An 11050-nucleotide genomic window follows, 5' to 3' on the forward strand; every position below is an offset into this window, starting at 1 on the left:
TAGCCTGTGCCTCTGCGACAGAAAGTCAAACATTTGACTTTAAGATAAAAGAGTAGAAGTCTGCCAGGTACGCACAGCGCTGTGAACAGGTGCACGTCCAGGCTCGATCCCAGCACGCGTGCATCCGGGATTCCAGCATCGTGCACGGGCGAGTCCGCGTCATGAATGGAAGAACGGACGACACGACGGCGTTGCATCATCTCGTGAGGAATCGTTGTGGGCGGTCCTGGGAGGCTGGGAGGCCAATGCCGCTCTCGGAACCGGCCCGAGGTCCGCCAGCGATAAGTACCATAGTATGCACATATGCGCAGGGCCGGCGGCAGGTGGGACCAGTGCGCGCGTTGTGGTTGCAAGGCGGGGAAGGTTGGACGTCACTGGGGGCGTGGGACGTGTCGCGGGTCGCATCAACCCCGCACCCGAACGCTGGCCAAGTGTACCGCGCCGGACGCCGTACCTGTAGCCGTGCGACGTGCCACGAGACGAGATGCCCGTGCCCGTGCGGGTGCGAGGTGCGAGGTGCGGGCGGGAAGCTGCCAGCGTTGCTCTTGCTCTCGGTGTCGGTGTCCGTTTGGGTTTCGGCTCTGGTTTGGGATTAGCATTCAATTTTGGCCTTCGGAGGGCCCGGCGGTACAATTGACCTCCAGGCCCTCGGCCAGAGCCGAGGAAAACTTGGCACTTCGGACTCGGACTCGGAAGCCGCCCTCGGGCCTGCCGAAAATCGCCAACAAGGTTCGAACCCAGAGAACGCGCGCGCGTCGGGGGCTTTTGTGCCGTAACCAGCTGGAGCTGTTAGGCGGAGGGTGGCGTGTCAACCGTGCTAGAGAGTCGATTTCCGGAAGCGCCGCCTGCTAGTGCTACTGAATGGCAATGTATGGGGGGGGGGGGGGGGGGGGGGGGAGATGGGGGTTCTTTTCGGATTCCGAGCTTGCGCTGTCGACGTTCCTGAATCAGGCTGAACTGGTACCCTGCGAGGCTGCGGTGATACTGCGCGCGATAGATCGCCGGTCGCGGTTTAGATATGTAGTCGTCGTTGGGACTCCGGAGAGGCTAGGCCTGCCTGCGGTCGAAGAGCCTGTCAGACCCGGTAATTTGGCCCAGAAGACACGGAGACGCACAAGAAAGAGGGCGCTCACTGTCAGACTTGCCACGTACGAGTCTTGGCGAGAACAGAGCTGGTGCAGTGAGAATTGACGGTGACGATGGGATCAACTAGGTAGGGGACCTAAGGCGGGACATTCAGTTACCATTTGAATGAGATGGCGTGAAAATGGCGACTTGAGGGGGCTCACACCAACACGACAAGGGCGAATTCGCGACGAACGTTGAGCGGACGTAGGGACGCAAAGATATTATGGTCGGTTTCTCCCGCGATGTGAAGCTTGCACATTCTAGAGCGGCGGAGTGAATACTGACGCCTGTGACGGCATTTGGCAGCAGAGGACTGGGCGGAGCAACGTACCAGGAGGAGGGCGGGAGAAGACAACGTGAGACGATTTACGGTTTGTTGAGATGACAGCAGGCCGGCCGGCGGCGCAGCATTCTGGAAAATGACTGGACGGAAACGTGTAAGCCAAGTCCGGGAAATAGCGTTGCCGAAGCGTCTACATGTTTGCATACCTTGCAGAAAAGAAATATGAACCTCTCTACACACCACCTATCGCCGTTCTACCTCGTATCTGCAAGATACGGAGAGAAGGCAACTGCATGCGAACATTCGGCAGCAACAGCGGGAGAAGACGAAGGTCAGAACGTGTGACGCACCCCGACCGCCTGGACGCGGTGGGGCGAGACTTGAGGTGCACATATGCAGGGAACTAGCGGGCTGGGGTGCTTCATCCGCCGCTTTCACATAGCGTCAGCCGAGACCACCAGGATCTCGTGCTCTCATTCTTCCAGGATGGGCGACCTATTTTCCTCTCGACCTGCCAGTAGGATGGAGGGTGAGGATCCTCGGACCGACCCAACAGCCTGCTCGGTGCCAGGCTGTCGCATGCGGACAGTGATTTGAGGTCTTGTTGTTCCTCTGTCCTTCTGATTTCGGCAAAGTCAGGTAAGCATGGGAACAGGGACGAGGGCACTTATTCCGCCTCACCTCGGTCATTAACGCAGAGCGGCTCGCGAAGTGCAAGAAATGCAAGGGAGCTGTGTTCCGCATGGTCTCATGCGCTAGAACATGAACCGAGCTCGCACTTCATTTTGGAGAAGCACTTCTGCCAATGATCCATCATGCAGCATTGCGCTTCAAGGTCAGTACTGGCGAAATTCATACCGGCCACAGATTACGGACTTACCCAATTTGGAAACAAAGTGATGTCCGAACATGACGTTCCCCGACGTAGAAGTCGCCAGGTCTGAGGGCGCTATTGTCATATGTCTTCTCAGGATTTGAATTGTGACCTATAAGGTGACGATCCGCCATCGATCAACAGATGGGGCGGCTGATGAGAGAAGTTCGGTGAGAAGGTCCAGCGGTCAGTAGACTCGTGTGTGCCGTACAAATGAAACGTATCTGGTTGGGAGAACGAAGGTAATCTGTCCAAAATAGCCGAGCGAAGGCGCACCAAACATAACAGTGCCGAGATCTCCTTCGAGGAATGGTCCATCCTCCCCGTCATCAATGCATCATATCCGACATGGCGTGCTCCTTGATCCATATTGCTAGCCGACACGACCGCAAGATGAGTTGACAAGGTTGCTTGCTTACTAAGGAATGCAGGACTTTCTGATGGAGATGAAGCCAAGGTACCACATAAATGGATTAGCACGTACCTGACCGGCGATTGAACCCGAGGGCTTCGCCTAGTGCAACAGACTTTTGCTAGCTGTGGTCCTATCTGAATTATGTTGTGGTGAATCCTGCTGCGCTATGTATGAGCATGAGATATTGGGACGTAGCGTACAGACAAACCTTTGATCGCACAAGTGAGAAAGACGGTTCGGCGAATGCAGCGGTACCCACGTGGCACCTTGATTCAGCGTCTACGTAGAGTGGACTAGAGTTAACCAAACCACCGAAGCCATCTAAGGCTAGTTTGGCCGGCCAGTACTCTTGTCTGACAGTCCTAATAATTCGTATCCGGTAGAGCGCTGGCAAAGCACCACCTAAAATTCCAATGCGAACGTCAATGAATGAGTGTCATCAGGATCGCGCAGGAACAACCAACTCGAATTCGACCATGTCGCCTGGTAAGGCCACGTGCGAAATTGCGCAACGATCAGCCTCAGCTCTTCTGCTCGCCTTGTCCAATGCGGCATGTCCAGCGATGGCATGCCCGTCTTGCTCGACTCGCCATCGGCCGCCTAGGTTCAACTTGAAGGTTTGAACTTGGAGAGTTTCCAAACTCTTCACAGAAGCCTGCAGCTATAGTCGTAGAGAAGAGGGTTCGACAACGAAAGATGCATGAGAGCCGCTCTATTGGAAAGGTGTGAAGCTTATTCGAGAGCACCATGCGACTACCACACCTCCGAACCACAGAGAAGGTTCCGAGTATGGAGCAATTGCCATTCCCCGCATTGACAAGTTTCATCCCGCTGGTAATCACCGCCGTTGAGTTCGGACAAGCTGCAGTGCGGGGCCTGAAGGTGCCTGGACGTTTCCCTCACGGCTCCGCGGTTGTCAGGGTGAGTCCCATAATCAGCTACATTTCAGACCGCACGTCACGTACATATGCGCCAGATATGTGGATTGAGGATCATAGCGTCCATACTATTGCATTGCTAGCCTAGAAGTATGTGCATTAGCCAGACATTAGCCCACTAGTAGATGCAACCCACGCAACGCGCGGCGCGCTTCTGAGTGTCAGGCCCATACATAGCAAAAATAGGTACCTTCATCTCCCAATGCGTTTGCGCGCGAACTTTCGAGACCACCACCAGCCTGAGGTTCAATGATGAAGTTCGGTCGTCCCGGCGGGTGGCGCGTTAAGGATCACTGTGGAATTCCGCACTGCCCTCTTCGCCTTCGTTCTCATAAGTCAGAAAGATTGTTCAACTTGCACAAACATTCTCTGGCTCACCTTGATTGCATGCGTCATAGGCTACCGTTGCCAGTAAACGACGCGAACCCGTTGAGTCGAGGAGCAGGTGTTCAAGCGCCTGCGTGCGATGCGCCCAACATGATATTGCTTACGTCATCATTATAAGCGAGGTATCCTTGTTGCGTTTCCTGCCTCCGCCCACTCGCCACACCCTTGTCTTCCTCCCAAGTCGTTGTGGCGACACCGCTCAGGCCACTTCTTGGCCATCTGCCTGGTAAACAGGCAGCCTTCTGAGGTCGTCTTAACGGTCAGAACGCGAACCTGGACCCGTATTACTCAATAGGGAGCTAACGCACCCATCTGGACACACAGAACTTTGCACTCGTGCGCCCACATTTGATCGTTGTTCTCCCCAGACCCGGACGCTGGGCAGGATGCCGGACCACTGTGCCCCACGCAATTTTGAATTCGAGCGTGAGATACCATGGGTAAGACGCGTTCAACCTGTGCTTCTATCTTGACCACTTACCGCGACGTGTTCGTCTTTCCCCAGGGCGGCGGAGCCATCATGCAAGACACTGAGAGGCCCGTGTCGTTCTTGGTGCGCGGAGCAATGCCCGGGCTTCCCCCGCCGGTCGAGCCGGACGACTCCACGGCAGACGCGAGCGTCGGGCCGCGTGGTCTCCCCCCGCCACGTCTCAAGACCCCGCCGAAACGTGTCTATCACAAGAAGATGCCTGGCTCCGCCATCGATATCTCTACCATTCCACCTCACCACATCGTCGAGGTGGGCGGGATGAAGTACTGGCTCAAGGATGGTATGACACCGTCTGCCATGCCAGATGGTCCCACCGACGAGATTCGCGAACCCAGTGCGAAGACACGTCTCGCCGAGCCTGTGCCGGGGCTCACGAAGCGTGCGAGGGGGCGCCATGTTCCCACAAAGGAGAGCTCCGTCGGGACGGACAGAAAGTTCTGTTGTCCGGTGGAGGAGTGCCAGAAGATGTTCAAGAAACGCGATCATCTCCATCGGCACATCAAATGTCTCCACCAGCACGAGCAGAGTGAGTGACCTACATCTGTCAAGCTACCCTATTCTCATTCTGTCGGATAGTGTGGGTGTGCCATCGTCCGGAGTGCGATAAGGCCTTCACTCGCTACGATAACTACAAACGCCACACGCACATACATTCCCACTGGCAGGAGATTATCGCCTGCTCGCCCGAGGACGAGTACAAAGGAGTTCATATTCCCAACCCTCACGTAATCGATCCCGATTGCCTCGATATCAAGCCGTTCAAGAACATAGGCATCCATCCCATCGCATTGGGTTTGTGGCGTTTCCAGGAGGGGCGACGCAGGAAGGGATTCTACGTCCCCAAGTCAGATGACACTGACTGCGAGCGTTACTTCAGGGCCCACCCTGAAGAGCGCGAGGCGGCCTTCCGAGGTGAAGGGGAGTGGGAGTGGCGCAATCCTCCTCATGGGCCCGAGTTCGTTCCCTACAACGAAAGTCGTCCAGACTGCATCACTGGCTCGTTCAAGGTCAACATTCAGAAAGACTCCACCTAATGATTTCTACCATCGCTCTCGTTCTCGCATCGTCGTTTCCGCCGTGTTTTGCTCTCACTTTCCTATTTGCTGCCATCTTAACCACTATCTCACGCTATCGCTTGTATGCTCTCCACTCTCACGTTCGCCTATCCTTGCTTTGATTGCTCCCCGATGTCACACGTCTCGCTACTCCATGATTTTTTTTTTGCTTCCATCGCTTTGTTACGTCGTTACGCTCTGTTGTCTATCTCGTCGGTGTCCCATCGTCGCTCTACCGTCTCCATCGTCCTAAACATGTCTCCCGAATGCTCTCTTGCTCGGTGCCCTGCTTTGTCCCGTTCTTGCAACTCGAATTTGTTTGTTGATGCTCCCACTTACTATGATAATGATCCCCGCGTTCGCAACATTGTCTGGCATCCGGAACGAATCTGCATGACGCGTAGCATTGATCATACGGGCATGAGTGGAGGAATGCTTTGAAAAGGGTCGCAGCGCGTGCGAGACGGCGATTGGGAACGTACGTCCGGGCCGAGGCAGGGTTCTCCTGGATCGCTGCAACGTCTCGTGCGGGGACAGGAAGGGATGACTGGATCTCGCGTCGCACTGGGCTGACTGTCACCCTACCGAGCCCGAGAGCTCCCAGTGCTTGCGATTAACTACTAGGTGTAACAGTCGCGCCTGGTACCCCGCCAGCGCAAGTAACCCCCGGGCGCGTACATTCCACACTCCCTGGTAGCACCGACGTCATCTTGGTTCAACATGGGCACCAACAGATCATTCGACAACAGTCGTATTGGTACACGGTACAGTGGTTCATATTCCTACTCGTCTTCATGCAGCAAACGATGCAGCAGCACCGGATAGTAGATGATACAAAGCATCGGCGACGCACAACTGCAAGCAAGTGGTATCCTCGTAATGTACACGGTCACAGCGGTAGCGTCGTAAGGTTCGTGTGCACGGTCCAATAGCAAGAGGGCACTAGGGATGTGTATGGAAAGAGTGATTAAAGCACCGGGAGAATGAGTGTCCTAGGCATGAAATCGTGAGCATGTCTGTGTCCCCACCGGGATGAGAGCACTGGTCTATAGAATGGAATGTGTGTAGCTCAATGGGGGAGGGGAAGGTCAGTCCTTCCCGCGACTCAACAACTCGTTCAGCCGCCCAGCCACAACGCTGTGCCTCAACACCCGGCTGGGAGACTCCTCCTTATCCTTCGTTGCGGCGATACCCCCGCCTTTCCCCAGCACCAGCGAGAACCGGTGGGCCTTCCCGTCCGCATTCGGCCGTGCTGTCACCGGGCTCGTCTGCAGCGCAACAGCCGGCAACGAGAAGCGTTTGTGTCTTCGCGCCGTGTTCTCCTTCCGTGGAGTCGTGGGCTGGCTCTCAGTAGGGGGGACCTCGACTTCCTGGCCGTCATCGTCCAGTATCAGTGCATCCTCATCGCGCTCGTCGAGGGGACCGTTCGTCTCATCCAGCGTACGGCTGCGCTCGCTGAACCGAGACGCTCGGGGACTTGGTGTCGGCGATGCCTCGCGCTCCTGGAACTCTTCGAGGATCTGGATGTAGCTCTTTGGCCGAGCCGGAGACCTGAGTCGGACTGCAGCGACTGGGGAGCTATTAGGCTCATCTACTGGGGAGGACTCATCTTCAATACGCGAGAGTACGCGTTTCGGAGAGTCGAGGTCAATTGCCATCAGCGCGGAGGGCGAATTCGATGTGACATCGTTCAGAAGCAGGGAAGGCATGGACTTCAAACCGGAGAGCGTGAAGTGTGAGTGCGTCGTCCCGGCGGTGACGGTCACCGAGGGATCTGGCGGTTGCTCAAGGAGAGGGAAGACAGTGTCGTAGCACGCTTCACACGCGCGGGCAGATTTGTGATCCTTGACGTTCGAGTCGACGATGAAAAATGTCTGTGAAAGTTCAATCATCAGTTCGTGTATGCCAAAGAGGATTATGCTGAACAAACCTTGCTCGAACAGCTGCCGCACACGCAGCGCCCACATAGCCGACAATGGTGTCTCCGCCTTCTCCAGCCAAACGTTCGACCGCACCGCATGCAGCTCTCCGTCTTGCCATCCGGTACCCAGACGGCAGGCACAAAGTGGTCAACCATGCCCCTCTTCGGCCTTGCCGGATCCTCGGGAGCATATGGTAATGCCTGCAGGGTTCGCCGCAAGTGAGTAGTGGAGGCTGAGGATGTCAACGTCGAATTGAGCTGCATGACACTGAGCGAGACCAGAAGGGCAGACTTCGCGTTCCGAATCGCAGTCACCCACTCATCTCGCTCCTCTTCACTCGCTATAAATCCGCGTTAGCACCGATGTCTTCACATACGGGCTGCAACTCACCTGCGTAGACCGCGAACGACTGCTGTGGGCTAAGAAGCTCAAAGCCCCGCTCTTGAGAATCACTCGGCGCCGGTGTGCTGACGACGACCTCAAGGTCGACGAGCTCCACATGGCCCTTGTACACCCAACGGTCGTCCACACCGCTGCTGGCCTGCCGCTTCTTCCTCGGGCTCCCGTGCAGCCTCAACTGGAGTAAAGAATGGCGTTTCCTGATGCCTTCTCCCTCTTCGCTCCGTGGTCGCGACCAGAGAAGGTCCGGGGTACTCGAACCGGCGCCGTTTGATGGAGCACCGGTGAGAGCATTCCATTTCTCGGAGAAGAGGTCGCCGTCAGCGCTCGCGAGCCATATCAAGCAGTCCGAGAAAAGGAGGAACTCGCGCTCTTTAGGAGTCGAGTTCTCCAGCTGGAGGAGTGGAGCACGCTTGAGGAAAGTGCGGCCAGGAGTAATGAGTTGAAAGGGGAGATTGATGGTATTGCGTTGGAGGGCAAGGAGAGCTAGAGTCTGTGCGTGGGTGTGTAACGAAGTGTTCAGGGACATGGTGACTGTAGGAGGTTAGCGTACCATAGAACGGAAGTGACTAGAACGACTTACTCTTGGAGACGAGAGTATGCACCGCGGTCAATGACGCATACTCTGGGTCGTCTGGATCTGTGCAGCTGATCATGTCCTTTAGCAAGAGCAGATACCGCGGGCATCGCTGCACAATGGTCAGCAACCAGTCCCTGAACTTGAGCTTCCCACACCGGGGGTCAGCCTCCTGTTGCGCAATGAACGTAGCAAATGCGGCGTTGTCCCTGAGAAGAGATGCATAAGATGCAAGTGCATCGGAAAACGAGCTGACGAAGGGTGTGTAGAGCGAGAGGTAGGGAAAGTGGGCGAGCAGGACGGGGGACAAAGGGGGAGAGGGGTCTTGCGGACGGATGCAGGCAGAGGCGTTCAGGAAAGCAGTGAGAGACGTGTAGAACGAGCGATGGAGGTTCCAGATGTCGATGAAGTTGGAGAAGATGGATGTGAGCTCGGCGCGGGTGAGCAATGGATGCGGAGTATCCAGGGACGCGATGATGGGGGTCAGGAAGTGCTGCAGGGCATCCAAATACACCTTCAGCTCGCGAACATGATAGACAGAAAGAGGGGGTGCGCACCGAGTGAATGAGCTCAAGCCCGTCCAGGTATGACTTCTCCGTCTCGTAGAATTCGGAGATGACCTTCCTCCGCTTCGCCTCCCTCTGCTCGTCCACTATCCGCGACTCCTTCCTCCGCACGGCTCTCCTGGAGACATCCACGTATGACGGCCTTGGTCGTGTCCTGACCGCGTTCTTGATAACCACGGGCGTCGCGGGAACCGGCCCATGACTTTCCTCGGGCAGAGAGTCGAACGAAGCCGTGCTCACAATAGACTGACGATTCTGGAGATTAGGGGCGGATGGTAGGGATATGCGACGAAAAGGAAGATATGTAGGGCGTTGGTAGTGGAGGTCGGAGGGGCTGGGATGGAGATCAGGCCCGGCGGAGGGGAAGTCGACCATGGTCGGGGAGGAGGAGACTGTGGTGGTCGACGCGTGAGGGCTTGTGAGAAAGGCAGAGACGGCGGAATACTCACGGAGAGCCATGGTTTCGAAGCGGGCTGAAACGCGACGGACGACGTCGGCGTCGATGACCTCGTCTAGCAGAATCCGCCGCCACCGTCGTCAGCCACAGACCCGGAGACCCACACCCCCAAATAAGGCAACACTCACGTCGATCCCTCTGGACTTCGAGCTCTCGGTCGCAGTCGGCCTCGACACTCTGGCCAAGTCTGGCGAAGGGAATGAACCGTGCAGGAGGATGTCAACACTGCAGGATGGTCGCCGGGCATGGCGGCAAAGTAACAATGCTTTATATGCAGGCGGGCTTGACATTGGGACATGTCCGTGACAGCCGTCGACGGCGGAGACTACGACGCTAGTATGCGACTACGCGCAACTCAGGGGCCATACGGAGCTTGAGCCAAGTAGATTATAGCGGGGATGCGCCGCAATGCGAATACGATGTGATCTATGCTAGTGTGTCATACCACGAGCTCGCCCTCAACGGCACTCCGCTCCAGACCCAACCTCTCCAGTATGCTATCATACCGATCCTCATCTACCGATTTGAGGTACCTGAGGATCTTTGCCCTTTTGTGAACCAGTTGACGGAGACTCCTGCGGTTCGCAATGTCCTTCTTGCACCTGCTCAGGTGGTCCCAGAGGTTCCGGATCCGCATGGTCGCAAGCGCGGCTGAGGAAGAAGGGAAGGGGATCGGCAATGCAGCGTAATCGAGAAGAGCGAGGCTACGCACCTTGGACTTCTGGCCTCCCAGTGTCTGTTGGATTCTCCGGCTCTGAGAACGCTGCGACGATGCGCCTGCGGTTCTCGAACGCGATACCCCTGGCATTCGCGTTGCGCAAGTCGACCATCCTCGCAAACATGGCGGCCTTCTTCTGCTCCTCGATCCCCTTCTTCGCGTAAGTGCTGCTGATCATTTTGGGATGCACGGGTCCCTCTGCCTCCACCTGACCCTGCTGTGAGAGCCGTGGCAACACGTCGAACAAGGCCTCCCTCTCCTTCTCTCCAATGCCATAGTTGAGGAACGTCGACGTCTGCACAGTACCCGACGCTGGATCCACGGACGGCGCTGGGGTCGCCTTGATGTCCTCTTCAGTGATGAGCACCCGGGCGAGGTCGCAATTCTGCCACTTGGCCTCATCCCCGGCCTTGTACCCGAGCACGACGTGGGGTCGGCTCTGCCGAGCCTGGAGCTCGAGCTCTTCGCGGCGCTGGACGTTCGCTTTCAATGTCCGCTGTGTCTTACGCGTTCGGGTGGAGACGGCCTGCAGGACGGCGGATGTGTGCAGTGAGGCAGCCCGTGCGGAACTCGACGAAGCGAGGGTGCGTGAGCCTGGTGAACCCCTGTGAGTGGCGCGCGAAGCAATGTTCCGAGAGCGTACTCACACTGCGCCAGGTGTGCTCCCAACATCATGCCTCCGCCGCGCCGAGAGAGATAATGACAAGCCGGAGGAGTTCGAGGACACTGGACAGCGGTGCGGACGCTCGGACGCGCCCAGGCGCCAGAGCTTTGGGCCGTGGGAATGTCGGCAAAGGGCACGTGGTCTGGGGTATATCAAGCCTCCCGCTCGCGCATTTTT

The 11050-nt window shown here is 56.8% G+C and overlaps 4 protein-coding genes across 4 annotated transcripts; 2 read left to right on the forward strand and 2 right to left on the reverse strand.

The window, feature by feature from the left end:
- The first annotated feature begins 3357 nt into the window (after window positions 1-3357).
- Window positions 3358-4074, forward strand: L226DRAFT_528900 (uncharacterized protein). Its single transcript, XM_067679482.1, has 3 exons — window positions 3358-3722; window positions 3829-3959; window positions 4017-4074. The coding sequence occupies exons 1-2, from the start codon at window positions 3448-3450 to the stop codon at window positions 3923-3925; spliced, it is 372 nt and encodes a 123-aa protein (XP_067543344.1). The 5' UTR covers window positions 3358-3447; the 3' UTR covers window positions 3926-3959; window positions 4017-4074.
- A 738-nt stretch (window positions 4075-4812) lies between these two features.
- Window positions 4813-5549, forward strand: L226DRAFT_451316 (uncharacterized protein; the record flags this gene model as incomplete). The annotated part of the gene is made up of 2 exons (XM_067675007.1): window positions 4813-5041; window positions 5092-5549. The coding sequence occupies 2 exons, from the start codon at window positions 4813-4815 to the stop codon at window positions 5547-5549; spliced, it is 687 nt and encodes a 228-aa protein (XP_067543345.1).
- Window positions 5550-6294: 745 nt separating this feature from the next.
- L226DRAFT_476169 (uncharacterized protein) lies at window positions 6295-9643 on the reverse strand. The gene is made up of 6 exons (XM_067676702.1): window positions 9484-9643; window positions 9026-9426; window positions 8475-8961; window positions 7883-8425; window positions 7501-7832; window positions 6295-7444 (listed from the first exon to the last, which is right to left on the reverse strand). Exons 1-6 carry the CDS (start codon window positions 9491-9493, stop codon window positions 6659-6661), a joined length of 2559 nt encoding a protein of 852 aa, XP_067543346.1. The 5' UTR covers window positions 9494-9643; the 3' UTR covers window positions 6295-6658.
- Window positions 9644-9738: 95 nt separating this feature from the next.
- L226DRAFT_528903 (mitochondrial 37S ribosomal protein uS15m) lies at window positions 9739-10944 on the reverse strand. The gene is made up of 3 exons (XM_067679483.1): window positions 10857-10944; window positions 10204-10803; window positions 9739-10142 (listed from the first exon to the last, which is right to left on the reverse strand). The coding sequence occupies exons 1-3, from the start codon at window positions 10882-10884 to the stop codon at window positions 9931-9933; spliced, it is 840 nt and encodes a 279-aa protein (XP_067543347.1). The 5' UTR covers window positions 10885-10944; the 3' UTR covers window positions 9739-9930.
- Between the last annotated feature and the right edge of the window lie 106 nt (window positions 10945-11050).

Source organism: Lentinus tigrinus (genome assembly GCF_003813185.1).
Source record: "Lentinus tigrinus ALCF2SS1-7 unplaced genomic scaffold L226scaffold_1, whole genome shotgun sequence".
Taxonomy (NCBI): Eukaryota; Fungi; Basidiomycota; class Agaricomycetes; order Polyporales; family Polyporaceae; genus Lentinus; species Lentinus tigrinus.